Below are 26937 nucleotides of genomic sequence, written 5' to 3'. Positions count from 1 at the left end.
TTAGAATGGTAGTTCTAGGTCAACGGGTTCAAGTGGGTGATTTCTATGCTGTGGTCAAATACATGGGCCCTGTAACAGGAACTGATGGTAAGTTCAAAATTTATATGATCTTGAAATATTAAACATTATGGTCATTAATATATTGATCATAACAATTATTATTATATGTATCTATAATTACACTAGTCTAGCCCTAAGGAATTGCATGTACCCTGTTCAACGGAAAGTTATGATAGAAATGAGTTGACAGGAATAGTAGAAAATTGGCCAAACAACCTCACATTCATCAACAAAATCGTTTTTTGTTTATGTATAATAACAAGTTTGAGTTAGAGTTAGAAAGCAACATCACAATCTAGGTAAACTATAGGTAAAAATATAATATTAATCATAAGCTAAAATGTACTAATCTTTGTATTCTAAATGGGGAAAAAGAAGAAACATTGTCAGTCAGTCGAGAAAATTGTCAGTCAGGCTATATGGCAGCTTTGTAGATGTTGTGACTATGCTAGTAGTGGTCCCAGGCTTGCGACTGGAATTGCGGTGTTAAATCGATTTAGTTGAAGTTGAAGTAACAGAACGTTTTAGTCAAAACATCATTTGCTATTCTTTCTGCATCAATGATGAAATAATTGGATTCACAGTTTCTACATTTAAAGATCTGTATTTATAAAAGAAAAATAGCAATTAATTGTCTCAACTGTCGATATATAGTACCTATCGTCCATAAGATTCAGTTTGATATAAAGCAAAAAATTGGCAAACCCATCTTTTATGTATCTTTTGATAATTGAAAACAAGCAATATTAGGTATTTTGGTTTATCAGATTTCAATTACTGCTGCAACATGATCTGGAGTTGTGGTGTACTGAAGTCTGACTATCTAACGTGATGCTACCATCTGAAGTTCCTGTCTTTGGCGGTCTTGGGATCGTCACCCCCATCAACTGAAATTTTTCTAATAAAAATTCTGTGATGAACTCTTTGAAATTTCACGATACTTTCAAAATAATCTTCAAGTTAGACATATGATCGAAAACACAACATAACTAACATGAATTTGTACCACTCACAATTTTTTCTACAAGCTGCATGCTCTGCTTAACTTGATAACCAGTTTTTGCGCTGACATGGAACACTTCAGTTGCTTTTATCGTATCTTTGAGAATGTCTAGATCCATGTCATCAACACAAGCTTTCCTTGGATTAGAGATGTCGTCAACTAGATCTTGCTGAAATACAATCTTTTAGATAATGACTTGTTCTGAATCTTGTTTGTATCTTTATTGGTTTCTAATATTATAGTGAATGATTGGTTTTTGCAATCCTACAAAACTTTCCTCGATACAATTTTTATCAACTGTTCTTTTATCAATTGTTCGAACTCCCTACCTTATTTGCAAGTACAATCGTAGGAATCTGTCCCAACTTAGTATCTACCTCAGCTTTCCACTCCTTAACATCTTCATACGACTTGGTATTAGTGATATCAAACACGATGATACAAGCGCTCGCTCCATTATAAAAGTTTCTTGACAACACTTTCTGCCGTTCTTGTCCTGCTATATCCCAAAACTGCATTCGCAATGTACAATGTTCGTACTTTATGACTTTCGGCTGAAAGTCCACTGAGGAATATAACTATAATTTGTATTAATTCCGAAAATTTAATTTAAAATGCTCCAGAAAATAATCATGGTAAAATGATATTTGACATTAATGTTCGATTAAATTCGGATTATTCATTTGTTTCCAAACCTCCTAGAGTGGTTTTATACTGAGCACTGAAGTTGTTGTTGATATATCTTTCTAGAAATGCTGTTTTCCCGACCCTGTTGTTTCCAAGTACCAAAACTTTGTACAAGTACTCTGTCATTACTTAGTTCTACTTAGACTGCAGAATATAATTGACTTGAAACAATTCGGAGCGTAATCTTACTTTTAATTTTCGAATGATAACGAAGATATGTATGAGTAGTTATCATAAATATTCCGAATAATGTTGGATCGTAGAATTCCAAATCGAGGTAAATGGGTGCAATCCAATTGCATCAAGAATCATGTCAACATGGTTTATAATAGGAAAAACATGTTTATTATAGATAACTCTGTACTAGGTTCAGTTAACGGATGCATGCCTTCTAAGTATGGTAGATTCTCACGTGATGGCACACCATTGGTCAATGATGTTGTACATCTCGGAAGAGAAGGCCTGAAAATATTTTGCATGAATATAAAACGATGTATTGTACAACGTGGTGGAAGTCAGTCCACGGAAAGATTTAAAGGTGGAAATGGTGACTATAGGAGTGCCATGCCCTAAGTAGGGGTAGTAGGGGTGATATCTTACCGATATGACCTCAATAAACTTTAATATTACAAGAGAGAGATGTCCAGGTTGTGATAGCAATGTACTAAGCCATCATAAAGTCATAATATGTGAGTGTTGCGATACAATATATCATGCCAAATGTTCTGAACAGAGCTTTAAATTTGACCATGTTAAACAAATGTGGCACTGCAGTCAATGTTTCGCCTTCAAATCCCAAAGGTACAATCCTTTCAACTCAATTATTTATGACAAATATGATCCCAACACTGTAGAAAGAGACGACGATATGGAGACTATTTCAAACATTCTAAAAGACTGTAGGTCTTATAACATGACAAATTTCAACCGGCTGTCAAAAAACATACTTAACCATAACAAGCCGTTTATATCTATTGTGTTTAACAACATTGATGGGAACGCATCTAACTTTGACAGCTTTATTACTGATATGAGTCAATATGATGAGAAATTTGCAGTTATTGCGCTAGCTGAAACAAACATTGATGAGGAAAATAAAGATTTATACAAAATTGATGGTTACAGCAGTGAGTACAACTCCAAAACTGATGGGAAAAAGAAAGGTAGTGGCCTTGGTGTATATATTGACAATAAGTACCAATACAGCCGAATCGAAAAGTTATGTAAATGCTCTGACAATCTTGAAACACTTTTTGTTGAGATCACTAACACAGAGGTTCCACAGATTGCTGGTGTTGTTTACAGGCCCCCTAGTGGTGATATTCTAGATGCACTTGCTGAGCTTGATGTGTTGATGAAATTCCTACCGTCTAATAATGTAGCCTTGACAGGTGACTCCAATGTTGATCTTTTGGCCCAGGGACGAAACATAGCTGAATTTGAACAAACTATCTACAGTAACAATTTAATCCCTTTGATATCGATTGCCAGCCATGCCAAGCCGGGTTGCAACGAAAGCTTAATTGATAATATTGTTTGCTGATGATACAAATATTTTTGTGATAGGTAGTTCAGCACAGGAAGCTTTTGAAAAAGCTAATCATGTAATGAAACAAGTCAGTAACTATATGGAATCTAACAAGTTACATATAAATGCAGGGAAAAGTTGTTATATGCATTTTCAGCCAGGTTTGTCAAGAGCAACACAGACCTGTGCCAGAACACGGCCCTTTAACAGAAATCTAACGATTTTAATAGATGGCAAAAAGCTAGAAAAAGTTCAATGTACAAAGTTTTTTGGGGTGATAATAGACGAACAGCTAAGCTGGGAACCACATCTTAATCATTTATCTTTAAAGCTGAACTCCAGTATTGTATCGATTAAGAGATTTTGCAAATTCATTCCCAAATCTGAATATTTGAAACTATACGATGCTCTTTTTATGTCACATCTTAGCTAAATTGTATAAGTTGCTGGGGTGGGATCCCTAAACATAAGCTGAATAAAATCTTTGCAATTCAAAAGCGATGTATAAGACTGCTATTTGGTAACATTCCCAATTTTGATCATAAAGAATACTATTTAACCTGTGCACGTTCAAGATCTTATAACGAACATATGGCTAGCAAGAACTACTGTCTTGAACACACTAAACCGCTATTCACCGAGCAGAAAATTATGAACCTGGAGAATCTGCACATGTACCATACATTTATGGAACTATTCAAAATTCTTAAATTTGATGTCCCCCAGTCGATTAAAGATCTTTTCAAGTTCTGTCCTAGAAATGAAAAAATTCGTCTGATTGTCCCATTACTGAGGTTAGATATCTCCCAACAGAACTTTTTGTACACCTCTACGAAAATTTGGAATGACCTCAGCCCCTATGTATTCGAAATATGTGATGCTAATGTAGATGGGATAATAATCCCGGGTTCTTCCAAGAATTCAGACTTATCAGCTTCGTCAGGTGTTATTAAATCTAACCTTAAAAAGCACTTGCTATCCCTCCAAAATCGAGATGACCCTAATACATGGTAACTAATCTATATTATATCTCAAACTCTACATCCGGTACGGCTATGCACACATGATATCTCTCTCTGCCATGAAACATGGCTAACCCTTTAAACTGTGATTCAAAACCTAAAGCTAAACTAAAACTCAACTGGGCTCTCCTTTGTCACCAAACTAAACCAATAAGTAATTTTAGATTATTATATTTTTCTATATTTGTATAATAAGTATATTGACGTAGTGGATGGTTGAGGGGGTTTCAAGCACAGGTCACTCTCAAATCCTAAAGATAAGCAGTGGCCTTCGGCACTTGAAACCTCTTCAAACCTCCCCTGATTTATTTATTATTGATATTGTTTGATTGTGCCGTAAAAATAAATATTTGTTTTATTAAATATTTGTTTTATTAAGAATCGTTTCACTTGTTATGGAAATTTCACGGTAGGGAAAGAAAGCAAAACTGAAAAGTGGTATGAAAGTCTAGAGCAATGTATGAAAATGAGTAACAAGTATCTGGACATTGCCTTAACAGTACGGAATCTTACTTATCTGAGGTAGGAGTATCGGGTTACTGCTGCTGTGATAACAAAATGTGAAGGAAGCTGAAAAGTTACCATGAAGTATGTCTGAAGTATGTCTGATCCGTCATGCTCACAATTATCTGTGAGAAACTGCGAGTACCTAACGGGCTAACATCAGTTGAAATAAAATCACTGCAATGACCGGGATTAGTTTCTTTTGTCGATGAGAATCTTATCAGTATAGTGATCTAATAGTATTTTCTAAGATTTCAGCACTTTAGCCATTATAAGTTAGCTGGATCTTTCCCAACTTGTAAGGCTGTAATCTAATATTAACTTTACCGGTGATAATGTGTTCAAAATGGAACACGAAAGTCAAAACTCAAAACTCTAACCGGGTCATGTGTAAACTTACGTCACTATTTGCCCAGTAAGTCTTGTCCTTTTACATTTATTTTAGTTTAAACAGTTTCAATTTAAGTGTTAAAGGCTTCAATTTTTAGATCAGAAAAAAAATTACAGAAAAACTATGGACTATAATTATAATTGATATACGAAAGGTTGGTAAAATAATCAAATACACGATTTTCTGTGAAATTCTTGAAATAAAATTTGTTTAAAGAAAAAACAAAAACAAACAAAAAGGTCTGGGCTCCAGTCAAACTCTTATAAGTTTGGTTTAACTATAAACATCTCATTAAACTGAGATTTAAATAACTAGGGCAAAAAACGAATTTTTTCAATTGCGTTCTGAAGATTAAGAGTCAGTTTCAGTTACAACAGAATCTAGAGGCTCCAAGTCCAGGAGGTGCAACGCTCCCTTTCCTCTGAACATTGATGTTTTTAGGAGGGCGTGGTTCAGTAGGGCGTGGTATCGTGACTCCCATCAACTGAAATGTTGGTCACTTAGAATTGAGGACCTGTGACTGATCTGCTAAATCATAATAGAGGAATGTTAGCTTGTAAAATCGAAGTAACTTTAAAGGCCGAGTAAGATAAGTACAAAGAATATATGTAAGTTAATTTGCTATCAGCCAAATTCAAGATTATTGCTTATCGAAGGACACTCAGTCACAATTCCTTCCGTTCTGAAAGTTCTATAAAAACTTACGATTTTCTCTAATAACTTCATGCTCGATTTCACTTGATAACCAGTCTTCGCGCTTACATGAAACACCTCGGTAGCTTGGATTGATGTTTTTAACGTTTCTAAGTCCATATCATCAACACACGCGTTCTTTGGTTCCAGTGAACTATTATCCACCAAATCGTGCTGTAAACAGAGTACACTAAGATCCTAAGTAGAATTGCCATGATGCAGCAAGCAACTTGGAAATTCAGTAATTCAGGACGAGAATGTTGTTATTGTTGCCGTTACCCACCTTATTCGCAATCTTATCATTAACTATTCAAACTCCCTACCTTATTTGCAAGTACAATCGTAGGAATCTGTCCCAACTTAGTATCTACCTCAGCTTTCCACTCCTTAACATCTTCATACGACTTGGTATTAGTGATATCAAACACGATGATACAAGCGCTTGCAGCATTATAGTAATTTCTAGTCAGGACCTTAGTGTACTCCTGACCAGCAATGTCCCAGAACTGCATGCGGAGGGTACACTTCTCCCACTGTATCACTTTCAGCTGGTAATCAACTGGTGGGGTTTAGTAGTTTAAGTAGTGTGAATATTACATATTAATCTTATTGATAGGGAGATCAGTTCATGGAATCTAAAATTAATTGTGACGTTGGTTCCATCCCAAAAATCTTGCACGAAACAAAAATTGAAATAAGATTTTTCCGGTAAGTAAACGCTCATCATTGTCGTGAAGATTGTTGAGCTTTTGTGAAAATGAAGTTTTACCTCCTAAAGTTTTTTTGTAATTTGCATTGAACGTATTGTTTACGTATCTGTCTAGGAAAGCTGTCTTGCCCACGTCTTGGTTTCCAATAACAATCACCTTGTACAAATACTCCGTCATCCCTCTTCTCTAGGATATAGGACTGAGTCAGACTCATATAATAATATATCATTTTCAAATAAGAGGAATCGGTGTAGTCAGTAAAAGTCAATAAGCCGGTAAAAAGGGACATGGTTAAGTTACTATTTTTTTTCAACACCGATATCCGATGTTATGTGTTGAAACTGTTGTAGCTAGCAAATACAATCCTCCTTAAAGTTAAGAGAACTGTCATAGAGTATGAACCTTCGTGTTGCATACTAATTACAACACTACAGATCTATTACATTTACTGAGAATTATGTAACGTGATGGAAATATTTTAAACGGGTAAAATCCTGTCCAAACCCAGGATACATAACATGAAGACTTTGTTGTAACTTGTATGAAAAGCATTAATACCAAATAAAATTTTTAAATTAGACTTTAAGCCAAATATCTTATCAGCAACTAGACCGCAAGGAACAAAATCGTATAATTGTAAAGTTAATTGCGAAACAAATAACTGAATGAATCATGAAATTGAAGTACGCTCGAGATTTAGATCATAACACCCTGAGAGAAGGTACCAAATGTTCTTTCAGAGTTGTAACGCGATATTTATGGATATTTATTATTTGTCTCGAGTTTCAATGGTGACAGTGGTTCTGTTATTAAGTTACTACTCAATGTCACGTTCTATGTATATTGTATAACACATATGGTACTAAATCTCCGTATACATGTTTGATGAGGTGTAGTTGTTGGAAACTGGACGGAAGGTATACTAAATATTATACTAAGTATTGCTGAGTATTGCTGAGTATTTCAATGTTTACTGAGTAGTAATACTGTTCCGAGAACTCCGTAACTCCTGTCTCTCCGAATTAAGTGTAACATGATATGATTCACTTGGCGAGTCCCCCCAACAGAACCCTAAGGGCGTGCCTTCAACAAGCATACAAAGTGGGCACATTTTGAACTCCTTCCATACTCTTTCATGACTAAATTGACGATTTAGAGAATTTTACTTGTTAAAAATTGGTGAAAAATATGGGCGTGGCCCAAGTCAATATTATCCGACACCGTAGAGTCAAAACTTTTTTTGGTTGTTGCTGACCCTATAGAGCAACTAATAAGATATGATCTCTAATTATTTGAACAGCTAATGGTAATTTGAACCGCTCTAAGCATGTATAAGATTATTTAACTTATATATTGGGAAAAAGTTTATTATATCAATAAAACAAACCTCAAATGTAACGAACTAATTGAACTGGGGAGACAAATGAAGAGTCCGAGATTAGACTATGCACTAGGAACTCAAATGAACCTACCTATAATTGAGCCTAATGTCAGAAAACAATTCTTCTTCCTAGTTTCTGTCCATGCGGCATGCAGTATAAACAGTCTGCTTCTTGTTCGACGATTTTAGCAATTGTTGAAATAGTATTTGATTTATTTATTATTTATTGTAAATTCTGTCTAATGATCGTTACTGTCGTGTCTTGTCTGTCAACAATTTACTTCCGCTTTTCTTCATAGATTCTGAGCCACAAAATTATGCACAACCTAAGGGAAAGCCCTGATAAAGGAAGCACTAATTAATGTACTAATCAAATGTATGAAAGAAGACCTGTACTCAGTAAATTAACTTATATGTAGCAGGTCAGTTTTCCTGCCAATTGATTTATTCTATTACCTTTAAAAATATAATCTTGTGTTTCAGGAGAGTGGTTGGGAGTAGAGTGGGAAGACGAGGGGCGTGGTAAACATGATGGTTCTTATAGAGACGTCAAGTGAGAAATTTGTATTTTTTGAACTCAGGTGTTGTTCAAATAGAGCTATTGCTTCTGATTAAGCTATTTTAAAAACTTCACAGTGTGATAGTTTCGAAAGTATTGTTGATAAAGGGCTATACCCTGATTTGCTGCATTCCCAAGAGTTTCTGACACAGTTATGTCCATTTCCAGGTACTTTGAAGCAAAGCCCCTACACGGTAGCTTTGTACGATCACACAAACTGAATCCTGGCTTGAGTTTTAGTGAAGTTCTCCGACAAAGATACGCTGACGTTACTGGTGTTGTGAGTAATACTTACCAGGAGGTGACCGGGAATCCCGGTACCGGGAATCCCGGTACCGGGATTGGCAATTTTGAGCTATCCCGGTCCCGGTCCCGGTCCCGGTCAACCGGGTCAAGTCACATTTTTCATCCCGGTCGCGGTCCCGGTCGCGGTCAAATGCTGATTTATGATCCCGGTCCCGGTCCCGGTTAATTCAGGATTCTTGGTCCCGGTCCCGGTCCCGGTCCCGGTCAATCACTCAAATTTGCCGGGATTTTGACCGGGATCTTTTACATAATTTCATTCACTGTGATTTTAAGTTTTTACTTTCATTCATTGTGAATTTCATCTTTAAACAACCTCTGAGCCAAATAAAACAATGTTTAAAATTGCTAAACAAGTTTAGGTAACTAATATCGTTACATAACTCATAAGTGCAAACTAACATCAAGTTTTCAACTCGGGCTACGCCCAATTGTCAATTGGAATTGGAGAATGAAACTGTTGAATAATTTGAGGGATCATTGATTGAGGAATGAGGAATGAGGGTGAACTTGAGTAATCAGTACATGAACATTATTGGTGTAGTACATTAGGCCCATGCCCCATATTGACGGTTTTTTAAAAGTTTTTTCTAATTTAATATTCTAGTTATTACTTATTCAAATTGTTCAATTATAATGTAAATGAAAGTTGCAGCTTTCAATATGAGAATACCAGTTTTGGTCCCGGTCATCCCGGTCATCCCGGTCAAATCCCGGTCATCCCGGTCAAATCCCGGTCATCCCGGTCATCCCGGTAAAATTGGATTGTTGGTCCCGGTCCCGGTCCCGGTAAGATAGAAATCCCAGAAATTATTGGTCCCGGTCCCGGTCCCGGTCACGGTAAATTGATAATCTCAGTCCCGGTCCCGGTCCCGGTCCCGGTCAAGTCACATTTTGTATCCCGGTCCCGGTCCCGGTCCCGGTCAGGCCTAAAATCATGTCCCGGTCACCTCCTGATACTTACCAATAAGTTTCTAGTAATGTTTATCTAAAAACCAGAAACACTGGCAGTTGGCACGTGTCCAAAGAAATTTGGTTCACCTTTTCACCAGTATCTAGATATATACGGCATTTTACGTTAATATAGTTCCAGTGGAGGACAGGACAACTGCTTTAGGTCCATTTAATTTTGTGGTGTTTTTCAGTTAGCTGAAAATAGAAGAGAAACAACTAAACTTATTAATTTCAGGGTGATGAAATGTCTATTGTAAACAAAGATAACTCCAAAACAAATGTTGAACTGGTCGGTTTATCAGATGCTGATATTAACAGAGCAGCTCAACTCACCAATCTTGTGATGAGGTAAGGATTTACTCGAATTCGAACTCAAACTTGAACTCAAACTCACAATCCCAATCTCCCAATCTCCCAATATTTCAATCTCCCAATCTTTCAATCTTTCAATCTTTGGATCCCCCAATCCCAATCTCCCAAATCCTATCTCACAATCTCACAATCTCACAATGAACTTGTTATCGGTTTTAAGAAGTGATTTAAATAGTAGAAATTTGCAAATGGACAACTTGTATGAATTGAACGAAATTAGAGATATAGCTGCATGCAACAGATGTTGGGAAAATCTTTTTCAAGGGTACAGTTTACCGCATTAAGGTATTTTTAAGAATCATTTTTGTCGGTAAGATCCTGTTTTATAATAATAATATAACCTAGAATGAAAAACTTTTGTAACTGTTTCAGAGAACAGAGTATAATATCAGTTGGTGATGATAGCTTCATAGAAGAGAAATGTGTAAATGCTGAAAACATGGATATGTCATTGAACTTATTCCACGATATTAATACCATACTTCAAATCTTACATCTCATGCCCAAATTGAGAAGCGTACATCTGAAAGGTAATTAATAATTATAAACTTGCTTGTCTTTGAATGAACTGAAAAAGTGCATTTATCTCCACTTCCAATTTCTGACTGAGAAACTTTATCCCAATAATCTTTCGAAATTGCCTCAAATGGCCGAAAAAAGCACCTTCGTAAGATGAATGTTTGCATCTCTAAATACTAACGCTTTATCAGGTAATGTACTGTTGAATAAAGATGTATCAGATGTCGAACAGCCCCACCCCTATTTGGAAAGGATTTATCTTGCCGGCACAGGTTAGACAAGAGTTAGTTCCAGTAGTCTGTTCGTTAAATTGCTCTTAAAATATTGTTCGGTATACGATACATTGTTCTACCTACCTATTGAACCTATTGATAGGTTTAGAAGTAGGCATCTTCACGGCCATCACGCAATCTGCGGACCACCTCCTTGACTGCACCAGTCTATTATCGAGTTAGAGTTTTCTGCACTGTATCCAGGAGTAGGGGGCTTGTCTGGAAGGGTGTCTAGGAAGTTTCCAAGAGATGTCTTGAAGCTTGTCAAAGTCCTTTGAGTATTGACAATTTTGGGGAGAACATTCCAGAGTCTTCCAGCTCTCACTGCGAATGAGTGGTCGTAGGTGGAGCGTGCAGCAGCTGATGCTTTTTTTGTGAGAGAAGGGAGTATAACTTTAACTCCCAGTCTGGCATTCTCTCTGAACTGTACATCTAGGTCATTTGGACATATACCCTGGAGAACTTTCCACAGATGTATGATGGTGTAGCGTTCTCGGCGTCTTTGCAGTGATGTAAGTTTCAGTTCCTTCAGTCTATTCCAATAATCGGTGTCTCTGAGCCCTAGAATTCGTCTAGTGAACTGGCGTTGTATGCTCTCGATAGACTGGATATCATAGATCTTGTTTGGATTCCAAAGCGGGCAGCAGTACTCCACTCTGGACCTTATCAGGGATTTGTAGAGCTGGAGCATAACAGGTGTTGTCCTGTCTTTGAATACTCCAAGAACCCAAGATGCCATCTGACGTGCCTTGTCAACCATGATATTGATATGTGGTGTCCAGGAGTAATCATCGGACATGTTGACTCCTAGGTCACGCACTAATGGGCTTCTTTCTATGACTGATCCATTTGGAGTGGTGTAGTTTGTGATGTCACTCATAAATGGCAGCTCCTCTGAAAGTGATTTAGAGGCCGGTGTTCTATAGCAAACAAGTTCAAACTTGTTTTCGTGCAGTTTCATGTTGTTGTCCTCGGACCAACGTATGATTCTGTTTAGATCTTCTTGAAGAAGATTGCAGTCGTTTAAGGTCGATATTTTTCTGCCTATTCGGGTATCATCGGCAAAGCTGCTCAGTTTGGAATCTTTCACGTACTGATCTAGATCGTTGACGTAAAGAAGAAAGAGGATTGGACCAAGTACAGTCCCCTGCGGTACTCCACTGATAACCGGCATTGGCCTAGAATGTTTTCCATCAACAATGACCGTTTGAGTCCTATCAAGGAGGAATTGCTCAATCCATTTGTACAGATTACCTTGTATTCCATACGACTTAACCTTTTTAAGAAGTAGGGAATGATCCACCTTGTCGAAGGCTTTAGCATAATCAAGGTATATCACGTCTGTTTCGGAGCTGTCTAGGTAGTTGTTTAGGATGTAGTCCATGTGTTGTAATAACTGTGTAAGACAGCTTCTACCTTTCCGGAAGCCGTGTTGCTTCTTAGAGAATATGTGATTCGACTCCAAGTGCTCTACCATGTTCTTTCTTAGTACTCTCTCAAACACTTTTATCATATGGGAAGTTAACGAGACAGGTCTATAATTTCCCGGGTCTGTTTTGTTTCCTTTTTTAAACACTGGTGTGATATATTGTTCCTTATAGACTGAAGGAACTTGACCATTTCTGAAGGAGTTCTCCCAAATGATCATCAGGGCTTCTGAAAGCGGTTGTTTGCAAGCTTTCAGTATCCTTGCTGGAATGTCCCCATCAGATGTTGCTGAGTCAGCATCAATTTCATCAATAGCTGTGATGAGGTCCTCTTTACTAAAGTTGAATGATGTTAACTTTTCTGAGGGCGATGTTATATTGCTGGTTGTGTCTTTTTTCTTCTCGTTGTCAGGGTCACTAAACACTGAAGAATATTGGTCTTGAAGGATTTCCGCCATTTTCTTAGCATCATGTTGTAGTGTTCCTGTGGAGCTGCTTCTTAGCGGACCGATATTTGATTTCAGCTTAGAAAATCTTTTTGCATAGCTGAAGAAATATTTCGGGTTTTTCTTAACGCATTGTACAGCTTTGCGCTCTCTTCCGTGAATCTCCATACTTATGTTTTGTTGAATTTCATAAGCCATCAGATTCACTTTATGTTCTAGGGTAGGTAAGGAGAGGGAGTCTGGGTTTAATATCTTAAGACATTTGATGCGTGCCTTGAGTTTTCTCTTTTTTCTGTATAATATCCTTCTGGGTCGGCTTATTTTGGGCCTGGCATTAGCTGCTGGAGTTTCCTTGAGAGGGGTATGGGCATAGCAGATCTGTAGTGTTGTCAGTCGGACGATTTCTGCAAACATCGATCCGTCATCTTCTTGTGGGCACAGATTATGAAGTGTGTTCCATTCAACATCTATGAGTTTTCTGTTTATGGCATCAAGATCTGCTTTGTGGAGGTTGAGGCTAAAGTATGTGAAATCCTCTGCTTCTTTCACATTGTGATAGTAGTTTTCATTTCTTCTGGCGTCGTAGCCTAGAACTACGGACACAAGATTATGGTCAGATAAACTAGTTTCTGTGGACTGTGTCTCACAAACATATTGCACACGGTTGGTTAAGACCAGGTCAATGGTGTTGTTACCACGTGTCGGCTGGTTAATGATTTGTGAGAGAAGATTTTTCGACATGAAGTCAAGTAGAAGGGTCGCCGACTCTGTTCCTCTCTTCCTAGAGAGCTGTCTGCAGTTAATATTTTCCAATCTATATTGGGTAAGTTGAAATCTCCTGTTACGTAGAGCTCCTGATTTTCTTCAGGTCTTGAGTCAATGAATAATTGAATCTGCTCTAATATATATCTGAACGAAGCCACCGGGCAGTCAGGTGGTCTATACACTGTTGCGGTAACACAGTTCAGTTCCTCTATCCTGAGGATTACACAATTACAGAATTTGTCGCCAAAACTTTTGTAGTCAGACACAATATACGAGCTGTGAACGTATAACAATGCACCTCCATTGTTTCTCAGGTCTCTATCTGATCTGAAGACTGAATAGTTTTTTACCTGTAATTGTGCATCGGTAATGTAGCTCTTCAGCCACGTTTCTGTTATCCCCATGAATGGCACGAAAGTATTTTTGTTGTTGAGAATGGTATCGGAAATGAAGGGTATTTTCCACTTTGTCGTGCTGGTGGCTTTAGGGGATAGACACTGCGCATTTAGTAGATGGAACACTGATTCTGGCCGTTGTTCCACGGGGCAGTTGGGGGTTGTACCATTTGGTTGGGTAGTTGGTACTGGTGGAATGTTGGTGGTTGGGGAAGGCTGAGTTGGTTGATGGAGCTCAGTTGTTTCCAGAGGGCTTCTATCTGTGTGTCTATGCCCTGTTTCATAATTCCTATCTCTGCTCGTTGTTGACTGAAGCCCTGCTTCATGTTCTCCATAAGTTTTTCTAAAAAATCATTTGGAGTGCAGTGGATCTCTGTTGGTCACTGTTCATTCGTCTTCTAGTGAAGGGGGTTCTGAATGCTTCACTACTATGGCTTTCCACAGATGTGGTGCTATCTCTTCTCAATCTAGATGGCCTTGTGTCCATCCTAGATGTGTCAGCTGTAGGGCGGAATCTTTGTGGGTTGTATTGACGGGTATCTTTATCTCTATCCTCGTCATAATTTTGTCTCTTTGTACCTACCAAGTGTGTATAGGTACAGTCTGGGTTCAGGCATTTGCCAGATTTGAGGGAAAACTTACACAGTACTGGGTGGTACTGTTTGCAGGAATTTCCTTTGGTGCAACCGCCTCTTCTTTTTCCAAAGCGACAGAACTTAACGCATCTTCTGGGGTGTGCATGCTCACAGGTCTTGCCTTGCACTTCGGTTTGACCACTTGCACCATAGGGGCATTGGTGCTTTTTGTACAGTGGACATATAATTTGTACTTGAGACTTCTCCTCACTCCTCGCTTCGTGTGTGTCTCGACGAGGGCTGGGTCTATCTTCTTCAGAAGTTAGATTATCGTTCTCAGTCTCAGTTTTCTGGACAACAACAAAATCATTTTTGTCGTTATCTTTTATCTCGCTAGTATCTTTTTCTTCTTCTTTTTCCTTTTCTTCTTCTTCGAAAGATACTGTTCGTCTTTGTAGTTTAGTAGAGCCCGACAGTTTGTTCTTAAGCCTACATCCCCTACAAAGCCAAACTGACCCAGTCAGGTGGGTGGTCGAATCTTGACTAAGTCTCTCAAACCTTGCAGAAACTGCTTCACAGTCGTGACTTCCTTGTATGCAGAGATAGCAAGATATATAGGGAATCTCTCCATCGAGCTTGTTCTGGTACTTCTCGTTACATTCGTCGCACTGTTCTGCAAAGTGTGATTCTATCTTCAGGATTATCCTGTCAGTAAGGATGTCTTTGTTCTTAAATATCTTTGTGTCGTCTTCATTCCTCACCTTCAATTTAAGGAAAACGGCACAATCTTCTAGCTCGGCCACAGGGAAAACTTTGATCTTCTTGAAGTTTGCCTGGTACTTTACGAAATAACTATAAGCACCGATGACTTTCTTTATGTTGGGTGTTTTAGCTAGTTCGAGTAGTTCTCCGATGGCTGATTTGTACATTTCGACATCTTCTGGGGAGTGTGTCAGTATACTCATTTTATGGCAGTGTTAAGTCTTACCAACCAATGAGGAGAACAGAAGATGAAGATATCAGTAACAGCGACACACAACACTTACAGCACGGTCTACCTGGTCTGATGATAGGAACGTTGATACCTGGTATACCGCGTGCATATTAGGGCTACTGAAATCTGATACATCTTAAACCCCATAAATGAGATACCTATATATTATGGTCTCTGGATTAATTTATAATCGATGATAGTTATCACCATTTATATGCGGCGTCGATCAGCTCACACTGTTTACGTCCGCTGTGGGCTATAGTTGTTCGAACCTTTTGATGCAATATGTTAGGGAGTAGGGACCTGCTTTTCATTTTCGTCATTCTCCCATTCCCTAAAACCCCTTGGCAACGCAATATTTCCCTTTTTCTGTTTATGAAACCTTTCAAGTGGATATGAGCGCGAACGACAAACGAATTTTATCGTGATATTCTGGCGCGAAAATTACGCGCACTCCGGCGCGCCAGTCGTTCAATTATGTAATTGATCGAGTTGGTTCTAATTATTGATAGTAGTTCAATTAAAGTTAGGTGGAGTTGACCGCACTCCAGGACCATCAGCCAGATCAGATCCGCGGCAGTGGGACCCCTAGTTCTGTTAGACCCAGTCACACGGCAGGATCTAGCAGAGTTATGAGGCTGGCACGAAGAGCAGGTCCTACGTTGCTCCCCCCACTGTGGCACAAGCACGACGTGTTGCTTGGCCGACTAAAGTCATTAAAATGGTTGCTAAAATCCGATTTGTGGTTACTAAAATCCGATTTGTAGCTTTAAAATCCGTTGTGTGGTTGTAAAATCACGTCTGTTGTAGTTCCGAGTTCCATCATCCAATCATTCCGTTTCCGTGAAGGGGTTTCCAAGATCTGTCAAGTCCATTGTAATCACCATGATGTGAGTCTCACTCATCGATGGGGATGACTACATCAGAGGAGAGTGCTGGTCGGACCAGCAGGGGTGGGAGGCTGCTTACTCGGCTCATATCTGCCTGGAGAGCTACATCCTGCTTTTCCATTTCTAGAACGACGTCCGTCTGTACTCCTTGTTCTGATATCCTGTGCGCGATTCTTTGGGCGAAAACTGTCTTTAGTTTCCTATTGATCATCATCTCGAACTCTTTGAACGTTCGATCGTTCACAATGTCCAATTCTCGTATCTTGATGATCGTAGATTGGAGTCGAGTACAAGCCTGACGGCTGTCCGCTCTCATAGTCTTTACTAAGTATATGAAGAGTCCTAGAAGAGCACTTCCTATCATGAGAATGAAAATCGCAATGATCAGGAGGCTCGATTCTTCCATTCTTGAAAATGTGATTTTCTTTGAAATGTGGGTTTGCTGGATCAAACGATCTAGCAGATTCAAGCGTAATGTAAAAGTTACTAACGAATCTGGGACGATCATCTGTCGCTAGGATATTTAAAGCAGCCCACGTGCAGGTTTTCAATTTTTGCTAAACTTCGTCGGATCTGTATTCCGCATGTGTAGTTTGTTGCGAGCCTTTGTTGCGAGCCTTGTTCGACTCTAGTGAAAATGTAAATAAATAGAATTCATCCAAAAATGTCAAATCAGTCGAATCAGTGTTTTGACATTTTTATTGAAATCTCGGATCTTTTTTATTACGTAGCGTGTGAAATATATTTTGATGCACGAATGGAATTGTGGTAACTTTGCATAATATTTGCACATTATCTAGCAATTCAACTATTTGTAATCATAAATAATAATAAACGATCATTTTTTAGAGCGTTTTGTTTTTGCTAATGAAAATTGAAAATGACTAATCAATAATATGCGACGAAACCTTCGGCACCTAGCTTCGGCACCTAGCTTTAAAATTTACTTACTTTGGTTACTTTGGTTGTGTTTATCCTCGTAGCAGGAAGGGTCATCAGATTTCTGACCACCTCGATGGCGAGTTAATAGGAACCGACCGGATTGGGGTTTTGGCTGCCGGACCGGATTCAGCCGGATTTGGATCTCAAATCCGGCAAGCCGGATTTTGCCGGACCGGAACCGGTGGTTTCAGAGTGAAATAAAAGGCAGCCGGATTTTGCCGGATTTTGCCGGATTTTGCCGGTTTTTGCCGGATGTTGCCGGAAAATTTCCTTCCTTTCCACGCCTAATCTTCATCGAGCACTTCTTGCAGCTTGCATAAGGGATCCCATTTTCTTCTGAGTAGAACAACCAGACGGACGATGTTTTAGATTTACTACTACTCGACTCGACTTAGGGCGGCTTCAACGTCCGAACAGATATAGTTTTTTTACAAATCTTCCTATCTACTACTAGACATTGCTTAAACAAGCAGTATGTAGCAGACATAATGTAACACGAGTCACGACACTAGACGAGTAATAATCAGAAATGATATCTAATTGGCATATGCTGCCAGACCCCTGATTGAGCGCGTTTGTGCGAATTCCCTTTTTTTCATGCAAGTCTGAGTATCATTGGGTCACGTGACTTACAACCAGAGGTGTTTAATAAGGTTGTTCGTAAGCAGGCACTGTCTAGTACAGTACTAATCACCGTCTGGCGTCTAGAGCGGAGTCACATGATTGCAGTAATGAGCTAATTAAGTAGCTACCCAGACCCTGAACACGTGACCTTCATATTTCGTATTTCATAATCAGAAGATTAAATACTGCCAATTTTGCGATTATAGCCGGGGGCTAGCCCAGGGAGGTGGCCCAAAATATTTTTCGGTTTTTTCTAAGTCCGCACCTACCCCTCGATACACTATTCTGTATTCTGGACTCAAGGTTTCCCCTGGTAATGTGATCTCGGAAGGCAGGCCTCCCCTTTGCAAAACGAGCTCGGAAGCGGGAGCTCTCGATACAGGAGGTACGTCTCGAGAACGACTCGGACCGAAAACTGTTAAGTTAATATTTTTCGAAGTTTTTCTGAAAACCACTTTTTTCCACGATTCAGGCTACCCTGTTCATTATTAGCTGAAAATATTTTTTCGGTTTTTCGAAGTCCCCACCTACCCCTCGATACACAATTCTGGACTCGAGGTTTCCCCTGGTAATGTGATCTCGAAAGGCAGGCCTCCCCTTTGCAATACGAGCTCGGAAGCGGGAGCTCTCGATACAGGAGGTACGTCTCGAGAACGACTCGGACCGAAAAACTTCTAAGTCAAAAATTTTCAAAGTTTTTCTGAAAACCAATTTTTTCCACGATTCAGGCTACCCTGTTCATTATTAGCCGTAAATATTTTTTCGGTTTTTCGAAGTCCGCACCTACCCATCGATACACAATTCTGGACTCGAGGTTTCCCCTGGTAATGTGATCTCGAAAGGCAGGCCTCCCCTTTGCAACACGAGCTCGGAAGCGGGAGCTCTCGATACAGGAGGTACGTCTCGAGAACGACTCGGACCGAAAAACTTCTAAGTCAAAATTTTTCAAAGTTTTTCTGAAAACCACTTTTTTCCACGATTCAGGCTACCCTGTTCATTATTAGCCGAAAATATTTTTTTGGTTTTTCGAAGTCCGCACCTACCCATCGATACACAATTCTGGACTCGAGGTTTCCCCTGGTAATGTGATCTCGAAAGGCAGGCCTCCCCTTTGCAATACGAGCTCGGAAGCGGGAGCTCTCGATACAGGAGGTACGTCTCGAGAACGACTCGGACCGAAAAACTTCTAAGTCAAAAATTTTCAAAGTTTTTCTGAAAACCAATTTTTTCCACGATTCAGGCTACCCTGTTCATTATTAGCCGTAAATATTTTTTCGGTTTTTCGAAGTCCGCACCTACCCATCGATACACAATTCTGGACTCGAGGTTTCCCCTGGTAATGTGATCTCGAAAGGCAGGCCTCCCCTTTGCAACACGAGCTCGGAAGCGGGAGCTCTCGATACAGGAGGTACGTCTCGAGAACAACTCGGACCGAAAAACTTCTAAGTCAAAATTTTTCAAAGTTTTCTGAAAACCACTTTTTTCCACGATTCAGGCTACCCTGTTCATTATTAGCCGAAAATATTTTTTTGGTTTTTCGAAGTCCGCACCTACCCATCGATACACAATTCTGGACTCGAGGTTTCCCCCGGTAATGTGATCTTGAAAGGCAGGCCTCCCCTTTGCAACACGAGCTCGGAAGCGGGAGCTCTTGATACAGGAGGTACGTCTCGAGAACGACTCGGACCGGAAAACTTCTAAGTCAAAATTTTTTTTTTTCTTAAAACCACTTATTTTCCACGATTCAGGCTACCCTGTTCATTATTAGCCGAAAATATTTTTTTGATTTTTTTTCGGTAAAAAAAACTGAAATCCGGCAAAAATCCGGCAAATTTTTTTCCAGCCGGAGCCGGAACCGGAACCGGATTTTGAAGCCGGATATCCGGCCGGAACCGGATTCAGCCGGATTTCCGGTCGGTTCCTAGGCGAGTAGTCTACCAGGGAATTAGACCAGCTGCAGCTATAACCGGAAGTCGGAGGGTTGTCCGGTATCAAAGCAATAAACTTGGACAAACTAACTTTAAACGACTCAAACGTAGCTTCAGCTTTAATATTATCAGGCACTTTGTTCCACAGTTTTGGTCCTCTTACAGCAAATGAGCTGTCATAGAGTGTCTGGTTGCTCGAGGATTTCAGGAAGTTAACGCAAATAAAATTTTCAGGATTATCGTGGGGAGAGTTCTGTAAACTAGCGGAACACTTTCCAAACATTCACGAAGTCTACATATCCGGCTCAACACTGAACATCTGCGACACTCCCGCACACATTCTACAGCAAATGACAGTGCTTGACGTCCAGCACTCTGACATAGTCAACTGGAGCACGCTAAACGATGTGTCCGCGTTACCGAACCTCCATACGCTGATATTATCGAACAACTCAATATCCAGCATCCAGATATCACCGGGCCAGTTCAGTAAACTCGAGGCGCTGTCATTGGACAACAACAAGCTGAACGATTGGTCGAGTGTGGCTGAACTCCGCAAGTTGCCGCTGTTAAAAACACTGAGAATCCGCCTTAACCCGCTTATAACTGGGCCAGGTCTTGACATGAGGCTTCTGGTTGTTGCCATGTTACCTGCCGTCAAGAAATTAAACGGGACTCCTATTTCTGACAACGAACGACTTCAAGCTGACATTTTCTATTTGAAACATTTCGCAACGGATTATTACAAGGGGGAGTCTGATTTCCACATTATGCACACTCGATACAAAGAGTTAGTTGTGGAGTATGGAGAGCCCGATACGGGAATGCCTAAGATCAAGTCAATCAAGGACAATTCCATCATCGTGAAAATTTTAAAACCAGACGGCAAAGAATTTGAAAAGAAGCTCTTAAAGACGACTCTCGTGAAACATCTCCACCTTATCGTTCAAAGGCAGTGCAAGATTCTTCCAAAGAATCAGAAATTATATTTGATCGATCCATCGAATGATAAGATCCATTTGGATGATCCAACAAGAGATTTGGCATATTTTAACATAGATCACGACTGCACAGTTCACGTTGAAACATAATTAAATCAGCTACAACAAATATGGTTCAAACATCCTAATTCGAAACATAGAATAATATTGACCTAGAATACTCGCATATTTGAGACAATCGTTAAATGTACAAAAGTTTAATCATTATATGTATATTTTTGTTGGTTTGTAGAAAAGTTTTCTAAAATATTCTACTTATTTGTTCTTAAATGTCATTATCATTATGTCCTATTAAAAACTTCTGGCTCCAATTAGCACTCTTAGTCCTGTTGAGCACCTTTCCACGTCGTAAGCAACAATCTGTTGCTGATCTCCTTATCTTTTTTCCCGAGTTTCCCCGGTCTGCTCTCTTTGCTCCCCGTTTTTCACTCCATCACACTCCATCGCCCTATCATCTGGCACATTTTCCTTATTCTTCGCGTTGCCGTTATTTCTGTGTTTCCTCCTAGGAGAGGCGTCCACATAAAAATTGTCCGGTATATCAGCAGATAAGGTCACCCGTGTTGCGGAACCGCGATCAGACTTTTGTACCCGAGCGTCTAAACTGTCCGGAGTCCTCACTGTTGGTGAGAGTCCGCGTGTTTGAATAGTAATCATCATATGAACACTTTCGTCATAATTATCATTGAGTCGAGGAGAGCCGGCCAATGCACCTGCAGAAGCTACAGTACTGCGCGGCGTGTTGAGAGGGGTGTTGGTTCCGGAGTGGCCGTATGACGTCCCTGGTCCCCCAGTGCTCGGTCTTGCTCTGTAAATTATCTTACTGTGGCAGTTCAGATTGGTTGTGGTTGACAGTTTTCGGTGCTCCTTCTGAAAAAGATGCTATTCGTAAAAGGGTTTTATTTTGATAATTTTAGGGTAAGGAATATTATTTCTTATCAGAATCAAGCACTCAGAATGCATGCAAATAATATTCAAACTCGATCCGACCATTGATCATGCATTTCATAAATCATCAGTATCAGGAATTTATATTGGTCGTTTCAACTAACACCCAGATGATTTAAATTAAGAAGTTACCGCGCGAACCGTATCAAGTCGAGGTATCTCAATCATATTGGAATCAAATGTGATACTTAAACATCATGTTCAATTCGAGCTAATGCTATGTATCTCAATCATATTAGAATCAAATGTGATACTTAAATATCATGTTCATTTTCATAATCAAGGTTGTCACCTGCTCCACTCTTAAGCATGATCATCATCGAATCAATCAAATTAGTGAGAAATCACGTTAAGTGTGAAACCAATCATGTCTAGCATGGCCTGTGACTTCAATCAGTGCGCCTTAAACTCACTGCACATTTAACAGCTAATTATTTAATTATTTGGTCCTCCTCTCATGGATCTAGGGCTGGTTGATTGCCTCTCCTTTATCCAGCGGGCACTTACAGCCGACTTCTAAAGATATTAGTTTATCACTTAGTTTTGAAAGCTTTCATTCCGCGGAGACTTGCAGTCTTCTAAAGATATTTGTTAGTCACTAAGTGTTAAAGTTCCCACAAGTTCGAGGATCTCACCCTCGACTGTCGGTGGTACTGTTCTCTTTTTGTAATGTTTCCAAATTATATCTATCTTTTCAGTTTTGATCAGTGATAAGAATTTCAAAGTAATATGCAAAATACTTACTTGTGCTATAACGTTCTTCCTCATTTCTTTGCCTCGTTTCAAGTAAGCTGGCATATCGATGATAAAGGGGTTAATTGAGGCACGGAGGTATATGATAAGTTGCTGTCCAAACATGTAGTTGAGGTACATTTCCGATCTCAAGCTGAACCTGGGAGAATGCTGGTCAGGCGAGAGTAGCTTACGTTACTTACATGAGCAGTTGGACAACTAAACGATCAATAGTGACACTTATACCTTCACTCATTTTGTAACCTAAATAATAATTTCTGTGTCATATTTTTTATCATTCTCAATAAAATATGTGGTTTAAACTCTCACTTACCAGTTTAAGTTATACGCCCAGTTACATTTGGTGTAGATAGAAAAAGCGAGCTGAGGTGTCACACAAATGAGCGTGAGAATGGTGACCCGTATTATCACCACCACGGCTGATCTCTTAGTCTCATTCTTAGCTTCAAGACCGATATACTTATTCCTACGTTTGAGGGTGTACAGTAGAATGGAGGCAGTGAATATTGCCACTAGGAAGGGAGCGAAGAAGACTGCCTCGATCAGTAGGGTGGAGACTAGTTTTAGCGAGTAGTTATCTTGAAAGTACACGAAGAACATGCAGAACCCAATCCACCTGAAAATGTATTGTTATTTTAGGAATAGTATCTTGTATCGAGTTTTTAATAATGTTGAGCTAACTTTTCAAAACACCATGCAGTATGCAGTGTATGGGTACTCGTTCAAGAAGTCAGTTTAAGTCTAGTCGACTGTATTTCTATTGTCTAGGCTCACATATCTCACACATCTCTCAGACTTAGAGCAATTACCAAGGGTTTGGTTTAAATTACTGGCGTCGTTTATTGTAGACATCTTGCACAGTGCAAGTAAAATCATTAACAATTAATAACCAATATGCATGGTACGAATACTAACTTGTAACTATTCTTGTGGCGCGCGGCGTGAGTGAGTGAGTGAGTGTGATTCGATCTAAACCATATTATTGGGAGGTCGTTCCAATAACCAAATGAGCAGCACTGATCATGAACAACAGCTGTTAGTTGTAGATTAAATTGGTGCTAGTGATCTTGGAAACCCGAGATCTTGTCCCCGAACCCCAGATCACTCGCACTTTCGCCGCCAAACTTTAAAAACCTTACTTGTGGTATCCGTATCGGGTAATTGATCCATTAGTTAGTTGACTGAAGAGGAAAGGGAGGGAGGAGTAGAAGGCTGCCATTAAGACACAGCCGCACACCATGGTGGAGAGGGCTCGCTTGTTGAGGAGTATCCGAGCTTTAATCGGCATAACTACCACTAAACACCTTGTTGGGGGACACGGGGTGAGTTAAGGGTCTCAGCTGTTTAACTCATTAAATATAACGCCACTGTCTAGTGTAGGATGTCTGGTGTAGAACACCTAGTGTAGGATGTCTGGTGTAGAAAACCTAGTGTAGGATGTCTAATGGACGTCTCACTGGCCGTGCCGGCTGTTATTTTGGGTAATAGTTTGTTCTCATCATTATAGAACTAATGAGAATCGCTAACAAAGCCTGCTATATGGAGTGACAGTAAGGACTCACCTGACTAAACAGATACATGTGGTGATAAAAGAGTTGAGCCTGTTATTGAAGTTCAGAGCAAACCCGGACACGTCACAGAAGCGCTGGTCCATGCCATTCCTCATTTGTAACAAAGTGATAACATTAGGTATCCCAGAAAGCAGTACCATCAGGATATCACTAATGCTCAGTGTCACTGCCAGTACAGTGAACGCGTTCGCACTGAAACAGAGATGTTGTTAGTTTACTGATGATATAGAACACGTTTTAATAATGTCCCAGCTAGGTTCCTAGTTCCAGCGACACTAGATTTGATAGGTACGGTATCCATGTAGATGTACAGTTTTTGCATGCCCTGTTCGAAAGTTTATGGCGATTCATGCCGTGTCTTCCTGTTTCGATGTTGTATTGAACAAGCTCGCATCAATACAACATCGAAACAGGAAGACACGGCATGAATCGCCATAAACTTTCGAATAGGATATGTAAACACTGTTCTACTACAAATGAGGAGTCACTCGACCTCCTTCTAGAGCTTCCTTTCCCTGATTTAATCATCGAAGATGAGCTTCATGTATTGATAAGCTTCATGTATTGATGAGCTTCATGTATTGCTCACTTGCCCTCTCTATGAAGATTTCCGTCACTTATGTCCCCACAAAGTAAAACATTACTCTTCTCTGATATTGGACAGATCTTCACACACCATACAACCATCGGAAACCTAGAAAGGTACCTTACCAAAGGAACGAAGATTCCCTAAAGCATCCTCTAAACGAATTCCTAATAATAACAATATTGCCTAATGTAAGACTCGGAACACTTTTAGAAGAGTTCATTTAATAGAAAAATGAAAAAAATCTCATTCTGAAGATTTGCCGGGATTATTTCTTTGTTTACTATTGTGTTTCCAATTTTATTTTCATTCTCTCGTGTATATACATACTTTTTGACTTTTGGGTAAATTTACTTTTTATATTGGGTCAGACATTTCCATTGTAATTTGACTTTTGAATCGTTTTATAGGTTTAATCGTTTAATCCGTTTAATCGTTTACGGCACTGTAAAATGTAGATGTACATTGTAGACTGTAGAATGTAGAATGTACATTGTATTTGTACGTGATAACAACTACGGGTCAAGGGATAGGTATAGAGATAGAGCACAAACGAGGCTTGCACATGCATCCTTCTCAGTCTATGTATTCTAATGTATTGTCCAGGTTAAACAGAAGGTAGCTTATTGTTAGTTTATTATACGGCCTCTACGATTTAACTTAGCCTGCTTCACCGTGACTGTTTGGGTGCAGTGTCACAAAAAGATTACATCCCAGTTTAGCTAGGGTTGGGACCAGATTTGGGTTTAACCATCTAAGACGCAGCAAAAAGGGACCTAATTGTATAAAAGGTCGTGTACTAATAATCACCTGATATAGGGTCTGTATCGTGTCAGGAGGAACAGAATGACAGCGTTACCTAGCAGCGCTTGCAGCAGACAAAGTGAGAAAAGTGCACCGAGTCCTATATCTATAGCCCAGACTGCTGGACCCTGCTCTGCGTCGTATATGCTGATGGTGGCGTTAGATGGGGGAAATTGTGTCGAGTTCATCGTGGAAATACGTGGGCTGTCTGTGTCAATCTTCGCTTTAATCCTTCCTAAATCCTACAAGAAATCAATTTAATATTCAGTATTGTGTATAGTATAGTCCGATAATATAAAGTATAGTCCGATAATATAAAGTATATAATGTATTCTTATTAACAAACACTAAACAGACAACAGTATACAAAATTTCGAGCACCGAACATGTGTCATGTATCTCTACGGGTGTTGCCTAAGATTTGTAGGCTAAAAACAGTCAATCATGAAAACTGAGTCCGATTCGAATAAAAATGATCTTTTTAGATGCACATCGAAAACTAGAGAGATGATATGATTATGACAACACCGTGTTTTCCCAAGTTATATTGGCGAAAATTTGGCCTAAATTATCTATTCTTGATGATTCTGATGAAAATTTCTGATGATTCCGTGTATAGATGTGGATTCGAACAGTTACTTACTATTAACAGGTACTTACTATTAAAGTAAACAAACATGTATCACCTCCCCACGAGAATCCACATCTATTGGAATACAAAGAGAGAATGCTCTATTCCAGGTCACGTACGGTACTAAGTGATCCCCCCTTGTATCGCAATACATGCGACTCATAAACATCCGGATATTACATTATTTAATCTTTTTGCAAAAGAAAAGACTCGTCAATAAACGTTACGCATAAACTTTAAACAAAGTAAGAATACGAATTCTCGTGAACAGTGACTGTCTCGGAAAAAATTAATATCGATGATATATATTAAAAATCTGTCTCAAAAGCTGACATACCTAGGTACTAATTAAATATTATCCGTAATAGCATCTAGTACCTCGATGAAAATGAAGTCGCATAAAAGGGCCCAAAATCGAAATCCTACCGATATTAACACGTCTGAATAATATTTTTCGGGACATTTTACATTTTAGAGGCTTCAATATAAAGCATATAGCTTTCGGGGATACACAGTTACAAGCTAAGTTATTGTCGAAGAAAACCAGTTGTTGTGGTTACAAGACAGGAAATCGCTCAATGACGCTCAAACTAGCACAAAAAAGAAGAGACTCCAAAAAAAGTTAAAAACTGCTATTGCAGCACGCAATAAGCAGTCTGAAACTTACTCTGTCACCCAAATTAATCTCAAACGCAAGTT

General features: G+C 39.3%; 3 protein-coding genes across 3 annotated transcripts; 1 reads left to right on the top strand and 2 right to left on the bottom strand.

Moving 5' to 3' along the window:
- Positions 1-21212, top strand: LOC134811096 (tubulin-specific chaperone E-like). The gene is made up of 7 exons (XM_063817819.1): positions 1-87; positions 8463-8532; positions 8707-8818; positions 10031-10143; positions 10540-10697; positions 10878-10958; positions 20179-21212. Exons 1-7 carry the CDS (start codon positions 6-8, stop codon positions 21033-21035), a joined length of 1473 nt encoding a protein of 490 aa, XP_063673889.1. The 5' UTR covers positions 1-5; the 3' UTR covers positions 21036-21212.
- LOC134811952 (uncharacterized) lies at positions 565-8032 on the bottom strand. The gene is made up of 9 exons (XM_063819120.1): positions 7986-8032; positions 6658-6784; positions 6212-6447; positions 5901-6086; positions 5568-5679; positions 1759-1878; positions 1393-1628; positions 1074-1232; positions 565-947 (listed from the first exon to the last, which is right to left on the bottom strand). Exons 2-9 carry the CDS (start codon positions 6773-6775, stop codon positions 831-833), a joined length of 1284 nt encoding a protein of 427 aa, XP_063675190.1. The 5' UTR covers positions 6776-6784; positions 7986-8032; the 3' UTR covers positions 565-830.
- LOC134811095 (type-1 angiotensin II receptor B-like) lies at positions 21038-25871 on the bottom strand. The gene is made up of 6 exons (XM_063817818.1): positions 25614-25871; positions 24209-24409; positions 23786-23950; positions 22960-23262; positions 22638-22785; positions 21038-21815 (listed from the first exon to the last, which is right to left on the bottom strand). Exons 1-6 carry the CDS (start codon positions 25793-25795, stop codon positions 21321-21323), a joined length of 1494 nt encoding a protein of 497 aa, XP_063673888.1. The 5' UTR covers positions 25796-25871; the 3' UTR covers positions 21038-21320.
- Positions 25872-26937: the final 1066 nt, after the last annotated feature.

The sequence above is a fragment of the Bolinopsis microptera genome, chromosome 2, assembly GCF_026151205.1.
Source record: "Bolinopsis microptera isolate Bmic1 chromosome 2, MBARI_Bmic_1.0, whole genome shotgun sequence".
NCBI classification, from domain to species: Eukaryota; Metazoa; Ctenophora; class Tentaculata; order Lobata; family Bolinopsidae; genus Bolinopsis; species Bolinopsis microptera.
Note: the sequence above shows the minus strand (reverse complement) of the source record. Positions and strands in the feature narration are given on the sequence as shown.

Bases quoted from the DNA above. Each gene is read 5' to 3' on its own strand.
- LOC134811096 (XM_063817819.1), top strand. From the start codon at position 6: ATGGTAGTTCTAGGTCAACGGGTTCAAGTGGGTGATTTCTATGCTGTG. The intron at 8,533-8,706 runs GTGAGAAATTTG...GTCCATTTCCAG, and splicing joins GGTTCTTATAGAGACGTCAA to GTACTTTGAAGCAAAGCCCC. The intron at 10,959-20,178 runs GTTAGACAAGAG...TAAAATTTTCAG, and splicing joins GATTTATCTTGCCGGCACAG to GATTATCGTGGGGAGAGTTC.
- LOC134811952 (XM_063819120.1), bottom strand. From the start codon at position 6,775: ATGACGGAGTATTTGTACAAGGTGATTGTTATTGGAAACCAAGACGTG. The intron at 1,879-5,567 runs GTAACTGAAACT...AGTAGAACTAAG, and splicing joins TGGAGCCTCTAGATTCTGTT to TAATGACAGAGTACTTGTAC. The intron at 948-1,073 runs GTGAGTGGTACA...GAAAAATTTCAG, and splicing joins TGCAGCTTGTAGAAAAAATT to TTGATGGGGGTGACGATCCC.
- LOC134811095 (XM_063817818.1), bottom strand. From the start codon at position 25,795: ATGAACTCGACACAATTTCCCCCATCTAACGCCACCATCAGCATATAC. The intron at 24,410-25,613 runs GTGATTATTAGT...TCTCTGTTTCAG, and splicing joins CGATACAGACCCTATATCAG to TGCGAACGCGTTCACTGTAC. The intron at 22,786-22,959 runs GTAAGTGAGAGT...GCATTCTCCCAG, and splicing joins TGGGCGTATAACTTAAACTG to GTTCAGCTTGAGATCGGAAA.